Below are 15,894 nucleotides of genomic sequence, written 5' to 3'. Positions count from 1 at the left end.
TTCCCCACCCAGCCACTAACCGCGGCAGAAACCTGTAAGCAGTGCAAGTGCCACACGCTCATGCCCTCGCCTCGCCCCCCTTCACCTTCCGTGAAGCAGGCGTCTGGATCCAAGTATTCCTCAGGCTGTTCCACAGGGACTTCTTCGACTTCTGGTTTGATGTCGATGGTGCTTCCTTCAGAGGAGCTGGTATCATCCAGTTTCTAGACACACACAGAAAAGGGAGATCAAAGCACTCTGCAGGAACACGTCCACTCTCCACTGGCCGCTCTACCTCTGGTATGGATGATGCACCAGCTACAATTCTTCTCTACAATTCCTAGCACAAACTCATCATCAGCCAACTCATGGTGGGCAAGCAATTCTCACAGGGCCCTCAAAACCTCTGTCAGGATGGAGTATAATATTAAAACCCACTCATAGATGACAGTGAGCCACCCTAAACAAAATGTGGTTACAGGCTGGTCTCCGGGATGCACCTCAGACAGATTAACGGCAGGGAAGCCCTGGAGGATTCACTCCAGCCTCTGACTCAGATGACCCAGAAGCAACGGAGATACATCTAGGAACATCTCAGGCATCGAGGTCGTCTAGGGAAGGCCTAGAATGGCAAAGGGTGGTAGTGTTGGTTCTCCAAGTGAACTGGTTATTCTAGAATCTGTCTACCAAGCCCACAGCCGGACCAATCCCTGGGGCTGACAGAGCCCTGTTTGTTCTCACACAGGATCAAGGCTGGTTTCCAGGCTGGGACCTTACATCTTTGCTGCCTTCAGGATCCGACTCGCTGCTAACGTCCTCTGTGTTGAGGTTCTCAAAATCAGACTCGCCTACAGCAATGGGCACCCGCACGGTCAGGTTGGGATTGTTGATGAAGGACATGTGGTCCTCATCAATAATGTACTTCTCCACGCTGCTGCCAATGCCACTGGTGGTGCCATTGCCATTCTTCTGGAAGTCACCATTCCGGTGGATGTCTGCACCAGTGTGGTTGGCGATGCAGTTGGCCTTCTTTTCATACAGCTCGTCCAAAGGTTTCACCTCATCTGCCTCACGCTGCTTGAAGTGGGCCTGCATGAAGGCACGTACTTTCAGTTTGATCCACGCCACACCCTTCTTAATACGGATGACTGAGATTTGTAGGTTGTTCATTTCCCCATCATCGTCCGTGGCTGCCAGATTGTCTGCACTGAAGGAGCTCAGGAGCAAGGCCAGAAATAGGTTCAGCACCTGCACCAGTAGCATTAGGAAAAGAGAGTGACTATGGAATGGTATTAGGTAAGCTACCCACTAAACTAGATGTAAACTGGAAGCCCACAGACTTATCTAACAGACTCAGAGTTTGCATTGCATTCTGCGTGACCCACAGAGTGTTTCAAATGCTCAGGTCCCTAGGGAGACATTTTGTTTGATTTTGGTTGTAGTACAAGGAGTTTAGCACCTCTTTTCTCCATTCTTTTATAGTTTTACAGGCACATATATGTACCCAAAATATACTACTCTTCTTATAATCAGAAAAAGCAAAGGCTGTATTCATTTTGGAAGAAAACTCTCCAAAAATAAAAACAAAAAGGAGGATATGCACTATTGGGGAGAATCGAAAAGTGCATGGAGGCCATGTGCTAGTGAGCAGTAGACGTCTTAAGAGGACCGTGTTAGAAAACCATCAGGCCTGGAGAGCCGCACTTTCATACCACAAATCAAGACGGTAGAACTGAAACACATTTCATGTTATCTTATTTTAAGTTTCCCTAGCATTTATCAAAATAAAATAGCTTTAGCAAGACAGTGTTGGCAACTTTTGTGTTTTGTGGTATATAGCTAAAAGTGTCAAGCCATCAGATACAAGCTTTATTGATTGATTGATTGATTTCTTATTTTACCAGATTGGGTATTAAGATTAATTTATTTATTTTTATTAAGACTTACTTTTGAAAAGTGGGAGAGGTGTTCACTTCTTGTTTATTCTTGGCCCTTACTTTGTCACACTTCTGAAGACGAGTAAGGCATACATTTTAGGTGGAGTTAATAGCACGTGCAGAGGGGAAGGATGGAAATAATATGTGAACTACATGTATGTGGATTATTTGGGCCATTTGTAGGATTAAAAAGCAAGATGGTTGCTAAAATGAGGGTGAGTTGGAGAGGGCTTTGAAGGCCAGGCTGAGGAATTTGAATTTTATTTAATTGGATCTACTATTGGTTCTTTTTTTTTTTCTTTCCTGCTTTTTATCTTCCCAACCCCCCCCGTACATAGTTGTATATCTCAGTTGCAGGTCCTTCTAGCTGTGGGATGTGGGACGCCGCCTCAACGCGGCCTGAGGAGCAATGCCCTGTCCGCACCCAGGATCTGAACCAACGAAACCGTGGGCCACTGCAGCAGAGCGCACGAACTTAACCACTTGGCCACGGAGCCATCCCCCTACTATTGGTTCTTGAGTAAAGGAATCACAGATGATGACAGAGATTTGACAAAGTCATTCCTACTAGCTCCTTACAGAGGGGGCGTCAAAAGTTAGGAGGCTGTTACCTGCATGAGTTGGTAAGGGTCTGGATTGGGCTATAATAATCTCAGACCTTAGCATGCATAGGAACCTCCTGGGGTGGGACGCTTGGCCTCACCTGAAAGATCCTGATTCAATAGCTCTGGTGCAGGGCCTGGGGCTTGGTCTTTTTATGAGTGAAACTTGGGTGACTGTGATGCAGGGATGGGTTATAGAAATGGAAGGGAAGGAGCAGATCTTAGAAATAGTATGAAGAAAGATGTATGTACAGAAATACTCTGAAGAAAGACATATGAAAGACATCAGATATTTACCAGGAGTGGAGGGAAAAGAGTCAGAAGAGATTGACAGTTACAGATTCCTAGAGACTAGATGGGCAGAAAGACTAAGCAAAGGGGAACCTGGAAAGGCGTCGTCAGAAGCAGAAATGATATTTGATTTTGTCACGTGTTCAGGTATCTGTAGACAGTCGCAGGGAGGTGTCCTTGAGACAACTGAGAATAGGAGACTGGAGACAGGGGGGCGAGGTCAGGGCTGGGAGAGGTTGATCACACTGTGTACCGGTGGTAGCAATAGCTGTATTCACTGAAGGAGAGGAAAGACTGGAGGGACTAGGTCTGAGGGAAAGGTGGTTGGGAATGAAGAATGGCAGGCATTAAAGAAACATAAGTGTCTATTTCTATAGGTCAAATGAAAGAACAGGGTGGCCATGGCTGGTTCAGAGGCTGGTGAGTAGGAACCCTCTACTGGCATGTTTCTCTACAGCAGAAAAAGGAGGAGAACTAATATGGATGAGCTTACAAGGAACCACCTGAGTTTGCCTTCTTCCAGCCCTCCTTACTCTACTCTTACAAGTGGGATTTGGCCTGATCTCAAAGGATACTTCTCAAATCTGAGTGTGCATAAGAATCACCTGGGGATCTTGTTAAAAATGTAGATTCTGATTCAGTAATTTGGGGTTGGGGCCTAGGATTCTGCATTTCTAACACACTCGCAAGAGATCTTGTTGCTGCTAGCCCTCAGATCACACTTTGAGAAACAAGGTGTTGAAATCTCTGTTGGTGAATGTTCTGTAGACAGAGGCAGAAGAGAGCAGGTGGACCAATCACAGTAAAGCAAGAAAGTGATTTGCCATTTACACAAATTAGATAAAACCCTAAGATGCTTTAGATCAGTGGTTCTCAATGGAGGGCAAGTGTGCCTCCTAGGAGATAGCTGGCAATGTCTGAAGACATTTTTGGTTGTCAAAACTTGGAGTAGGGGTCACTACTGGTCAGTAAAGTGTTGAGGCCAAGGATGCTGCTAAATATCCTATAATGCACAAGATAGTCCCAGAACAAAAAATTATGTAGCCCAAAATGTCAACGGTGTCAAGGCTGAGAAATTCTGGTTCAGATGAAGGAAACTTTTGCAGTAGAAGAGCAAAGGCTCTGAGATCTAGGATCTGATAAAAGCCCTGACATTTACCAGTTGTGTGACTTTGGGAAAGTCACTTAACTTTGCTGAATTTTGTTTCCATAACTATGAAAAAGGGTTGACAGGTTGTGGGGCTAATGACTCAGTAGGCCTCTATAAATAGCTGTCTCCTTTCCTTCATTTGTACCTCAGGGTTCTTGGGCCAAGAAAGAATAAAAACCTACACAGATATGGAAGGTAGTAGAAGGATTAAGGAGACTGGGTGTCTGGGTCAAGGGTAAAATGTTCAGGGCAACAAACAAAAAGATCCACAAGTTAGTACTAACCACCAAGTTGCCAATAACCATGACCATCATGAAGACAATGAGGCACATGGCCTGGCCTGCCACCTCCATGCAGTCCCACATGGTCTCGATCCACTCTCCACACAACACTCGAAAGACAATGAGGAAGGAATGAAAAAAGTCATTCATGTGCCAGCGAGGGAGTTCACAGTCCTGGTTGATCTTGCAGACACACTCTTTGTAGCTCTTTCCGAAGAGCTGCATCCCCACCACGGCAAAGATGAAGACAATAATGGCCAGCACCAGGGTCAGGTTGCCCAGCGCACCCACTGAATTTCCAATAATCTTGATCAGCATGTTCAGGGTGGGCCAAGATTTGGCTAATTTGAAGACTCGGAGCTAAGGGAAAAAAAAAAACCCAAACAAAAACCAAATGATATTCAATCCATTTTCTTAGAATAAAACATATAAAATTACTAAGATCAGCTTAAATTTATTGAGTGCCGTTGGGAAATTCCCAGGACTTTCTAACAGTTTCTTAGACTAAAATGGGAGAAACTGAGGCATAGATAAGGGAAGACTGGTTAGTTTCCCAGTAAGTGAAAGCTTTAGAACTAGGAGCCAAGAATACTGCCTCCAGTCCCTGCATTAGTCCCTGGGTCACTCTACTTTTTAAAAACTCATACATGAATATATCCTTTTCCTACAGAGTTTCCCTTGACTTCTCAAGGGATATATCAAGGAAAATGTGATTTGTAGTGAACCAAAAGATCAGTATGGTAAGAAGAGTGAAAATAAATCATCTGCCCCCTTAAAAAAGCAAGCAATTAAAAATTCTAAATATCTCTCTTTCTGCTTGCCAATAATAATCAATGGCTGATCTGAACTTTGTGATATGCTTGGAACAACCTGGAGGAAGAGCACAGCTCGCCAGCAGAGGCAGCTCCACAGCTCCTCACACATCAGGCATCTTAGGAAAAGGGACTATACTGATATCAGTTCAGAGGACAGAACTTCTGGTATCTGTCAAACATGAAATTTTCATATTCTGTAACGAATGATTACAAGGACTTGGCTAACAGCTCGAGAATTATAATGCATAAAGCCCTTGAAGGGAATGATAATAATGAGATCATCATCAGATGTCATAAGTTAACAACTAGCATGACGTCATGGGAATTCTGGGAGAAGGCTACAGCTCTGATCTGAACATTTTTTTCCTATTGAAAACTTGAGTCTTACCTGAGAATTCAAGATTTACCAGGTGTTGCTCTGTACATATATCTGGGTCACTCAGATTTTTTTCCCTCTCTGACTGGCTTTTAATGTAGTACGAATGTTAAGAGTTTCTCTTAATCCTTTTTCTCATTTTCTAGATAATAAGAATTCTTCTCAAAAAGTTTACTGTGGGCTGGATCCTAACCAAAGACTAGTAAGCAGAGGTTCCAGAAACCTGGCAAATGTTATTGTGACTTGGACTGAGTGAAATCTCTGTTGTACAAACAATTTCACTCTATTCCAATTCTCTTTCTTAGATAGGCTGAATATCCTGATGAAAAAACCTTAAATCCTTTTCATTGCAAGTGCTCAGGTATTTTCCCAAGAAGAAGACAAAAACCTAAGCCAGTTCTGACGTTTTGTTTGAGTGGGACAGCCCCAAGGTCACTCAGCTTCCCAAGGGACTCAATCAGACATCACTTATGCCTATGCTCATGGAAAACTTTTTTGAGGATATCATTAACTATTCTTTCAGAGTCATTTTAGTAATTTAAGCATTAACTTCAAATACATTAAATAAAAAATCCTTTTTAGCTAATGATATGGAAAACAAAGCCAATGTTCAACTAATTTCAATACAATTTTTTTTTTTTAAAGATTGGCGCCTGAGCTAACATCTGTTGCCAATCTTCTTTTTTTTTCCCTTTCTTTTCTTCTTCTTCTCCCCAGTGCCCCTCAGTACATAGTTGTATATTCTAGCTATAAGCGCCTCTGGCATTGCCATGTGAGACACTGCCTCAGCATGGCCTGGTGAGTGGTGCCAAGTCCGCACCTAGGATCTGAACCGGCGAAACCCCAGGCTGCGGAAGCAGAGTGTGCGAACTTAACCACTCAGCCACGGGGCCGGCCCCTCAGTATAATTTTTAAAAACATTACTTTATTCTCACTTTCTGGAGGGGGTCACCAGGATAGAAGAAGTAAGGAGAACCATCTTCGAACAAGGGGAAATTCTTGCCATTTCAGGGAGGTGTTCAGATAAAGAAATAGGCTCCCTAGCAAACCCGCATTAGACCTCAGAATAGCTCTTGGGAGTCCTTCTTCTTCCTCTTTTAGATTAACCATTATTTTTTGAGGAACTTCCTAAAATTGATTTCTGTTTGTTGACTGATTTTATTTTTTAAAAACTTTTTCCTTTTTCTCCCAAAGTACATAGTTTTCCTCCCAGTACATAGTTGTGTATTTTAGTTGTGGCATGTGGGATGCTGCCTCAGCATGGCCTGATGAGCGGTGCTAGGTCCGCACCCAGGATTCGAACCAGTGAAACCCCGGGCCGCCAAAGCGGAGCGCATGAACTTAACCATTGAGCCACGGGGCCGGCCCCTGTTGACTGATTTTAAAAACTAACTTCTGTATTAGGTATTTAGCAGAAAAGTTGTCAAGATTTTAGTAGCTAATCTAATAAATAGCCAACTGGAATTAGGAGCAGAATATAGCTAAGCTATATGAGCTAATTTTAATCATCAGATCATCTTATGCAAAACTTTTTCTAGTAGCTGCAAGATGGGAAACGTAAAAAGAAATTGAAAGAATGTGGAATACCAATCGGAAAGATCGCAGCACCGAAAGCCCCTCCACGTCTGCTAGACTCAGTTCCATTAAACTGAGGGAGACAATAAATCCGTCAAAAATGTTCCAACCTTCTTGGAAATAATAGTAGGGATCCATGGCTATGAGCTTCAGGAACATTTCCGCTGTGAAAATTCCAGTGAACACCTAAAGAGGGGGAGGCAGGGAGTAAGAAAAAGAAATAACAGAAAGAGAATGCCTTTATCATTGTCTTTGAATACAACATGTCCAAGAAGCCTCAAGACCAGCCTTGGTTATTCTGCGTCTGAGGACACCAATACCTGGATGTCCCAGGACCCCTCCACATGATGAAGCAAAGTCTTATTTTCCTCTTGAAGGAAGTACTCAGCCCCAGTGTTCCCGTCTTTGTTGCCAAAACTGCTCAATTCACATTGTTCAAGAGGGCAGTTAAAAAATTATTCTAAGCAATAGAAATACCACACAGGTGACTCCTTCTAAAGGGTCACCAGTCATTTGAATGTGTATGCTTGGGATGTTTGCCTAAAAAAAAAAAAAATCACTTATTGTGTTATATTTTTTAAGGAAATATACCATTATTCCTGATTTGATATCATGCGTCTTATCAAACTCAGACACGTGCTGCAGGGTTTTTTATTTTAAATTGTAAAATCAATAGAACATTGCTAAAAGTATGCAAAATCCAGGAAAAAACATCCATTGTCTCATCACTTTGCACACAACTATCATTTTTATGTACTCCATTTGAGTTTTTTAAAATGCATCTATATTTTGAAAGAGTTGTAAAATCACAGAATACATAATATCCTGGGTCTTATTTTTCACTCATCATGACCCTATCCACGTTGCTACACAGTCTTCCTGATTCCCACTTTTATTGCTTGTATAAAATTCTATTGGGTGAATATATCCTCAAAGAATTTTTTTATTGTTGGAGACTTTGGTGCTTCCTCTTGACTTTTCCAATATAATAGTCAATGGTGTAACAATTGTTTTCGATTTGGAGCTTCCTGGGGACAAGAATGACTTCCTCCATGTTATCTGGCTCCCACTTTCCTGCCTTTCAGGGCCCTTTTCTTCTTCCTTTTTTTTGAGGAAGATTAGCCCTGAGCTAACTGTTGCCAATCCTCCTCTTTTTGCTGAGGAAGCCTGGCCCTGAGCTAACATCCGTGCCCATCTTCCTCTACTTTGTGGGATGCCTACGACAGCAGGGCCCCCTCAGGGCCCTTGTCTTTTTCCCAGTGCATTCTGTATCCCGCAGGCCTTAGTAACAGAAAGTGCAGTAAGAAAGTCAAATCCCACAAACGCCAGTTTTGAGAAGATTGATATCCTCATTCTAGGCCAATTGCTAACATGAGACTCTTATGGATTATTATGTTTTTAGAGGAGAGGACTTTAGATTCAAAACTCAATACATTAGTACTTGTAACCACCTGGTTATTAAGTTTACAACTGAAGGAGTTGAAGGAAAACTTTGAAGACATGGTCTGAGAACAGAATTGAAAATAGTGAAAACTACTTAGATTACAGATGCTGTTTGGAAATACATCAAATTAATGTATAGCAGTAACAAAACAGAATGACTCTATGGAAATTCATCAAAATGGGTAAGTGGGCTGAGGTGTTGGTGCTCATATACTTTCCTATGGGTTCCTATTTTTCTAAATTGAAGATGCAGTATTCTAAAATGGAATACTGCATCCCCAAGGATCCAGTTAAGCAAAACCAAAGTCCACGGTGCAAGCGAGGCACCCACAGATGGACTCACTCTAAGTGAGGTCAGGGAAGCAGGGGCCGCCAATCAATTTCTGAAAGACATTTCACCCTTAGCATAAACCCGTCAAGGGTTTCTCTACCTAGAAACGATGGCCTGCTTAATGCACACTAAGTAGACACTGAATTTGCTGTCCCATTGGTTCCTGGTGAACATACAGGAAGTGCTCAATACTAAGCATTTGCTGCTTGACCATGGAATATCTACGGTGTGGGAACTCTGGGTCCTAAGAGAAAACCAACAATGACAGAGCTATGTGGTGCTGCCTTTCAATGGGATGAGTGGCCCCCATTGCCTGGTAAGAATGCCTCTGATAGAGGTCAGCAACCACGTCCTTTCAACACACAGTGTGCCGCCATCCTTTGGGGGGTGGGTGACAATAAATTTGTAACTATTGGTTGTAGGGAGGAATTGCTTCTTTAGAAATGGAGAAGAGTAGATTTAAGGTTATCCCTGAGATGGCACTCTTATTTACACTGCGATATGCTTCTTGAGGAGGAGAAAGAAGAATTACAAGCAGCGGATCAACAACCTGACCTAAATGTGAGTCTCGCGAACGCCATCGAACTTTCACCTAAGAATTTACGTTCTAATGCAGCAGCTCCCAAAGCGTAGTCGAGGACCCCTGGGGCGCCTCAGACCCTTTCAGGGGGCACGAAGGCTTCCCTTTTCCAACTACATATCTGTGTGAGGCCACATTCTCTTCCCATACCTCAACCAAAGCGATATATCACAATGGATGGAAAACGGAAGCAGATCAGAGAATCTGGCTATCTTCTATTAAACCAGACATGAAAGAGATTTGCAAAAATGTCAAACAACGCCATTTTTTTCTTAGAAAATAGAGTGTTTCCCCATAAAATAGGTTACTTATGTAAAACTGTGTAATGAATATACTATTGTGATTTTTAAATAAATTATTTGAGATTTTTCTTGGTTTTAACTTCAAATATGGTAAATATCAATAGATAAAACTCTCATAAACAAAAGCTCTTTAGCTCTTTTTAAGACTGTAAACAGGTCCTAAGACCAAAAAAAGACTGAGAACTGCTGTTTTCTGATTAGAATGTTCTGAATTCACAGTCGGCATATCACTCTAGTTGGGACAAGCCCCTGGGCACAGGCCTGAAAACTTGCGATGCCCAGGTCACCTAGCAAGGCCTACAATACCCTAAGATTGGGGTATTTCACTCAGGGGTCGCTCTGGGGCTCGGGAGGGTGAGGGGGAAGCGGCCCATCTCCTTCTGCCATAGCGCATCTGCAGACCGAGTTCAGGCTCACTGGGGTGTGCCTGGGGTTGCCCGCTCCTGTCTGCTCTCAGCTCCCGTTCTACAGTGGGTCCTCTCCCGAAGTTAATGAAATTCAACTGGATAAAAGCCCGATGTGACCACAATGGAGACACGAAAAGAACAACACATGACCATGAAAAAATAGCTCTTTAGGAACTAAGCTACCAGGAGGCAGGTGACCAACTCGTCTGGGTTTGTCTGAGACTTTCCTGGTTTTAATACTGAATGTCCTGCATCCTGGGTCTCCAGTTAGGGTAACCAATTTGTCCTGTTTGCCCAGGACTGACCTGCTTTTAAAACTGAAAGTTCCACGTCCTAGGAGCTCCCTAAGATCTGTGCAAATTGGAATGGCTGCTGACCCAACCAGGAGGAGACAGGCGCACAAATGAGAATATCATCTAAGTACGTAAAAAGAGGTATGCAGAGGGGCCACACGGACACAGACAAAAGAAGAATTAAAATCGGAAAAGAATTTCTTTTGGTTGAAAATCTAGTTAAGATGTAGTTAAGAAATGATAACATTCATGAGCATTTGGTGAGGGGGAAAAATAACTTTGTTTTTCCTTTCTTGCTTAGAATCTCCGAAATGCCAGGTTAAGCCTTTGCCCTTCCTTCCACACTCCCTCCCTCTAACAGATTCAGTCCTAAAGCCCTTATCCACCTGGGGAGGCTCTGGTGCCAGGCGCTGGATGCAGCCCGGTGAGGGGAGTGAGACCGTGAGCGGGGGGAGGATGTCCGTGCAGGAGGGCAGCCTGGCATTGGCTGTCAGAGCCTACGCAGGCCAAGGAGGGGTGTCCATTTTGGGGGACAGTCCAGAATGAGATGTCAGAGTCTGAGCGGGATGAGGAGGGTATTTGTGCAGGATGGCTACCCAGCATGGGGTGTTGTGGCCCAAGTGGGATGGGAGGGTGTCCACACTGGAGGGGGTGGAGACCTAGCAGAGAGAGTTAGAACTCAAGCAGACAGAAACAGCATCCCCGGGGAAGGACAGCTTGGTGAGGGGTGTCAGAGCCTGAGTGGGCTGAAGGTGTCCACATGGAGAGGTGGTCCAGTGAGGGGTGTCAGAGCCAAGCAGAGTGAGAAGGATGTGGCCTGGCACTGGGACTAACTCCCAATGCTGTGGAGCCAGGTGAGGAGAACTTCCGGGTCGAAGGACGGCATAGGGAGTGAGTGCCTTAGTCGGGGAGGAAAGTGTCCAGGCAGACGGGTGCATGGAATGGAGAGTGAGAGCCCGAGCAGAGCAAGGAAGGGTGGCCTGCTGTGGAGTGTCAGAGTCCAAGCAGGGCGGGGAGAGCTTCTATGTTGGGGAAGCCTGGTGTGGGGTGAGGAAGGGCCCGTGCAAGCAGCAGGCCCTCTGTGAGGTGTTCTAATCCAAATGGGGTAGGGGAAACAAGGATGTGTGGGGTGCCCTGGCCTGGGGTGTCAGAGCCTGGGAAATGAGAGGAGGGGGTCCACATGGAGGACACTGGTGTGGATGCTGGGGGGGTGCAGCATGGGGAGCCAGAGCTGTATAGGGTGAGGAGGACATCCACGTTGTATGAGGTAACAGTGGCTTTTTGATCAATAAGGTAATATACTAAAGACCATGGCAACCAGGTTTCTTTGTGTTGGAGAAGGAATTACAAATATACAAAGGAGAAAACTAGAATGAATCCTGTAATACCGGATTAGCATCAACAGCTAGCCCTGTACTGAAAGGGCCTAGTCACGCATATTGCTCCAATAGGTCTTGATTTCTAAACATCATTTTCCACTAAAACCACCAGGCTCCTTGATAAATGGCTGATTCCAGGCCTGAGTCAGGAAAAATATAAAATTAGCCTGGAATATTCTGTGATACCAGGATACAAGGAAGTCATGAGGACATACTGAAAGGACATGGAAGCCAGCTTGAAGGGACTCCCACTGGCCAAATCAGGAATGGTTTAAACATTCAAGTAAATGATAGTAATGGATTATATAACCCATTGGATAAAATTGAAAACCATGAGTCCATACTGATACAAATAAAGGAATAAATAAAAACTTAGTGAAAAACAGGAAATTTAGATAGTTTCAAAGTGTCTACCTCACAAATACTTATTAATTATAAACGGTAAATGGTAACTTCGCAGGGGTGAAGCCTGGCAGACACGCCCTTAATCAAGTGGTCGAGGGAACATCGCCCCTAACAGGACAAATGGAAACTGTGTGCTGCCTGGGAGATGCAACAAGAAAAAGATAGCCTTGCTTGTGTGATATTCCTGCCAAATGCATGACCTGAGTCTAGTCACGAGGAAGCATGAGACATACCCAAATTGAGGAAATTCTTGCCTAACTTACTCTAAAAAAAAAAAAGTTTTTAAAGCTGTACTTGAAACTTCTCTGTAAGATTGAGCTTGTTTAAAAAATCATCTTATAAACCCACTGTTGTGCTCAATTGGTTGCAAACAAGGCAAGAAAAAAATCATTACATTTATCTACTACACAGGTATAAAAGTCATATAAGGCACAGAGCCTCCCTGGGTTTCAATTTCCTCCATAAAACATGGGGTTGGATGGAATTTCTCCAGGGTTCCTCCCATTATTAGCGTTTTTCCTTGTGGGGAAGGCAGAAGACGCAGGGATCCTCAATTTACAGAAGGCTGTTCTTATCTTCCCTCAAAAACATCTATCTGCCTATCTATGGACAAACACAACTTAATTCACTGTCCTAGCCTCGAAGTCCATCCACAAGAGAAGGCTGTACTCACGAGCTAGCTAGTTCCACTGTTTTCCATCCTCTTACTCTCAGGTTTAGTCAAAGGCTCAATGCAAATCCGCAAGCCTTTGAAAATTCTCCTACTGAATTACACTTATACAGTTCCTAAGATTTGTAAAGTACTTTTCAATATTCCAAAACCTTCTGTGTAAGTTCTCATTTTATCCTCCCAAACACTGATGACATGGTGTTATCCTCATTTTATAGATCTAAAACATCTCTGGACAGAAATCAATGGCTCATTTAAGGTTAAACCATATTAAACAGGAACCAAAATCCAAATCTTCTGACTTCTGATTCCGTGTTCTTTCTGCCAAACTCAGTAATTGTGTCAACTGGCAACAAAGTATATCTTTGAGTTTCTGTTATTGTTCAGAAAACACCTATGATGCAGGTTTCCCTGAGGTCCAGCACATACCCAGCTGCCTCATTTGGCATCTTCACTCACTGAACAGACATCTCACTCTAAATATGTCCAAAACAGAACTCTTGATTTTAAACTCCAAGCCTGTTCCTTCCTCAATCATCCCCATTTTCCCCTCCATTACTAAACCCCCAAATCTAGGCTCCATTCTCGATTTCCTTCCCTCCACCTGCACATCCAATCCACTGGCCAGTCTGAAGCATCTGAACATTCACTACTCTCCATCCCCGCTGCTAGCTGTATGTTGACTTTCCCCTTGAGAACTCCTGCCCCCAGAGCGCTTTCTTATTTTATAACCTGGTCCTGGCTGGCTTGCCTGACGGAGGCTCTGAATATTAGCTCTGACCTTCTCTTCTCTCCTCTTTCTTCACTGATAGCTCTGAGCAAAGTCCTCGGAATGCTTACAACTCTAACGTAGGTGTGACCCTAAATCTCTGAAGATTTTTTTTTTAAAGATTTTATTTTTTCTCCCCAAAGCCCGCCGGTACATAGTTGTATGTTCTTTGTTGTGGGTCCTTCTAGTTGTGGCATGTGGGACGCTGCCTCAGCGTGGTTTGATGAGCAGTGCCATGTCCGCGCCCAGGATTCGAACCAACGAAACACTGGGCCGCCTACAGCAGAGTGCGCGAACTTAACCACTCGGCCACGGGGCCAGCCCCTGAAGATTTTTAAGTAAGGGAAAAACAACGCTATTTGCTGGCCTGGTCTGAGGGCAATTCTGCCGGTAGTAGGTGAAAAGGCCTCTCAAAATCCTTTGGAAATCAAGGACTGATTCTGTTAAGAGCAAGTAAAAGTAAGACGAGAAAAACAAAACGTTACAGGGAAAACACTACCACCATCAACAACAAAAGTGATCAAGTCCTATTTCTCATTACTTATTCCTCGGCTGATAAAATAAAGCTTAGATCTATATGACGTTGTTGACTGGCTCAAAATGCTGCTCGCTGGCGGACCTCCTGGGTCAGCCAGGCACACAGTGAGCCCGCCCTCAGGCTCCTTTGAGAGCAGGTTAGATTTCCTGCACAGCCTGCGGGAGTGTCCTGCTTCAAGACTACGGGTGTGTCATCGGGCTGCATGTGAGGGCCTGCATCACAGCACAGAGCCGGAAGTGTGTCACTGACCCAGACATGGAGACTGGAAAGATCGCAGAATCATCTCGGAGGTGTCCCAGGGAACACAACGGGCTACAAGGGCTAACCAGAGAAAGGATCCCTTTGTCACGCACGTTTTCAGAATCAGAACTCAAGATGATATTAGAACATTTTAATGGTGTATTAGGACTTAAAGTAGAAACTGTGTGGGGGGGGGGTGTGTGTTTGTGTGTATGTGAAAGGAGGAGGTGGGGGAGGGAGGGAAAAAACCAACACAGGGCAGAGATCACGCTCAAATGAAATGGTAGCTAGATTTGACCTGCCTGTGGTGCAACTCCTAAGGAATAACGAGGCCCAGATGACCTAGAGGATTCTTTCCAACTAATTGTCTACTTTCTATCAAAATTCAATCAACTCCTGATTTTTGTACTAAACAAGTAAAACCCATAATCCCCAAATCACAACGGCTTGACTTCAGAATACATGGTGTAACCTATTTTTTTAAAAAACTGCATGCTTATTGTTTAAATCATATAATAAATTAAATATATGACTTCAGCTACCATTAAAATAAATGTGGCACAGATCAACTCATGGTGGAAACTGGAAGATAGCCCAGAAGTTGGACTGGAGAGGGAACCCAGCCTAGAATTAAAAATTTCCCGTAGATAGTCCCCATATGGGTAATTAAGACAGTGCGGGTAAATTTATAGTTACATTTAATGCACTGAAAGAGCTCCCCGATTTCTGTGGTGGTTGTTACAGAAGGTGAAAGGGGAAGCAACTCGCTGGAGCAATGCAGGAATCGATGTGCGAATCAGCATGAGAAAAGAATCCAGAAGCCCTTGGCTCAGGTTGCTGCAAGCTACCCACTGGCCCAGGCCTCCCATTCTGTTGCCATGGCTGCTTTTCTGCCAAGAGCTCCTAAATGACGTCTTCAAAGTTCTGCAGAAAGAGGAGACAGCCGAGGCATCCCAACAGCGAGCAGGAGCGGCTTCCATATGTGGAAGCATTTGTCTTCCAATGAACCAGTACTTTCTTTTCAACTAAACTCCACTGTCAGAAAAAGAGGTGCTACAGGCAAAACCCGTTCAGATAATAAAATCAGGAGACAGTGCTCCATCTTACCAGATTTCCCACAGCCAAGACATGCTCAAATTGCGGCGTCATAGGATGGTGCTCCATTGCCATGAACAGTGTATTCAGGACAATACAGATGGTGATGGCCAAGTCCACAAAAGGGTCCATGACAATCAAGTTCACGATCTCTTTCAGTTTTATCCAGTAGGGGTGACACTCCCAGATGAGGAAAGTATTGGCGAATTTATACCAGCACGGCGGGCACTTTCTCTGAGACTCTTCCAGCTCTGTGAGGAGTAAAGAACAAAGGTGGCCCCTCAATCACAGCAAGAGAGCATGGGCACAGCTCCTAATCCTCACCGGGTCCTCATCACTGTCATTACACAGGAATGAAGCGGGCTTGGGGGCTGACCCTCCTGTGTCTCCCTGCTCTTGAAGGGAGAGAGAAGGCATGATCAGCACCAGATCATCT

General features: G+C 44.1%; 1 protein-coding gene across 11 annotated transcripts in view; it reads right to left on the bottom strand.

Moving 5' to 3' along the window:
- The window catches only part of SCN8A (sodium voltage-gated channel alpha subunit 8), a 176,470-nt gene that overhangs the window by 32,223 nt on the left and 128,353 nt on the right, over positions 1–15,894 (bottom strand). For all 11 annotated transcript variants that reach the window (XM_070621361.1, XM_070621362.1, XM_070621364.1 and 8 more), the window contains 5 exons: positions 15,471–15,709; positions 7,019–7,192; positions 4,244–4,600; positions 757–1,227; positions 86–203 (listed from right to left, as the gene is read on the bottom strand). In XM_070621361.1, the coding sequence (XP_070477462.1) occupies positions 86–203; positions 757–1,227; positions 4,244–4,600; positions 7,019–7,192; positions 15,471–15,709 (1,359 nt within the window). The remainder of the gene's footprint in view (positions 1–85; positions 204–756; positions 1,228–4,243; positions 4,601–7,018; positions 7,193–15,470; positions 15,710–15,894) is intronic.

Source organism: Equus przewalskii, chromosome 5 (genome assembly GCF_037783145.1).
Source record: "Equus przewalskii isolate Varuska chromosome 5, EquPr2, whole genome shotgun sequence".
NCBI classification, from domain to species: Eukaryota; Metazoa; Chordata; class Mammalia; order Perissodactyla; family Equidae; genus Equus; species Equus przewalskii.
Note: the sequence above shows the minus strand (reverse complement) of the source record. Positions and strands in the feature narration are given on the sequence as shown.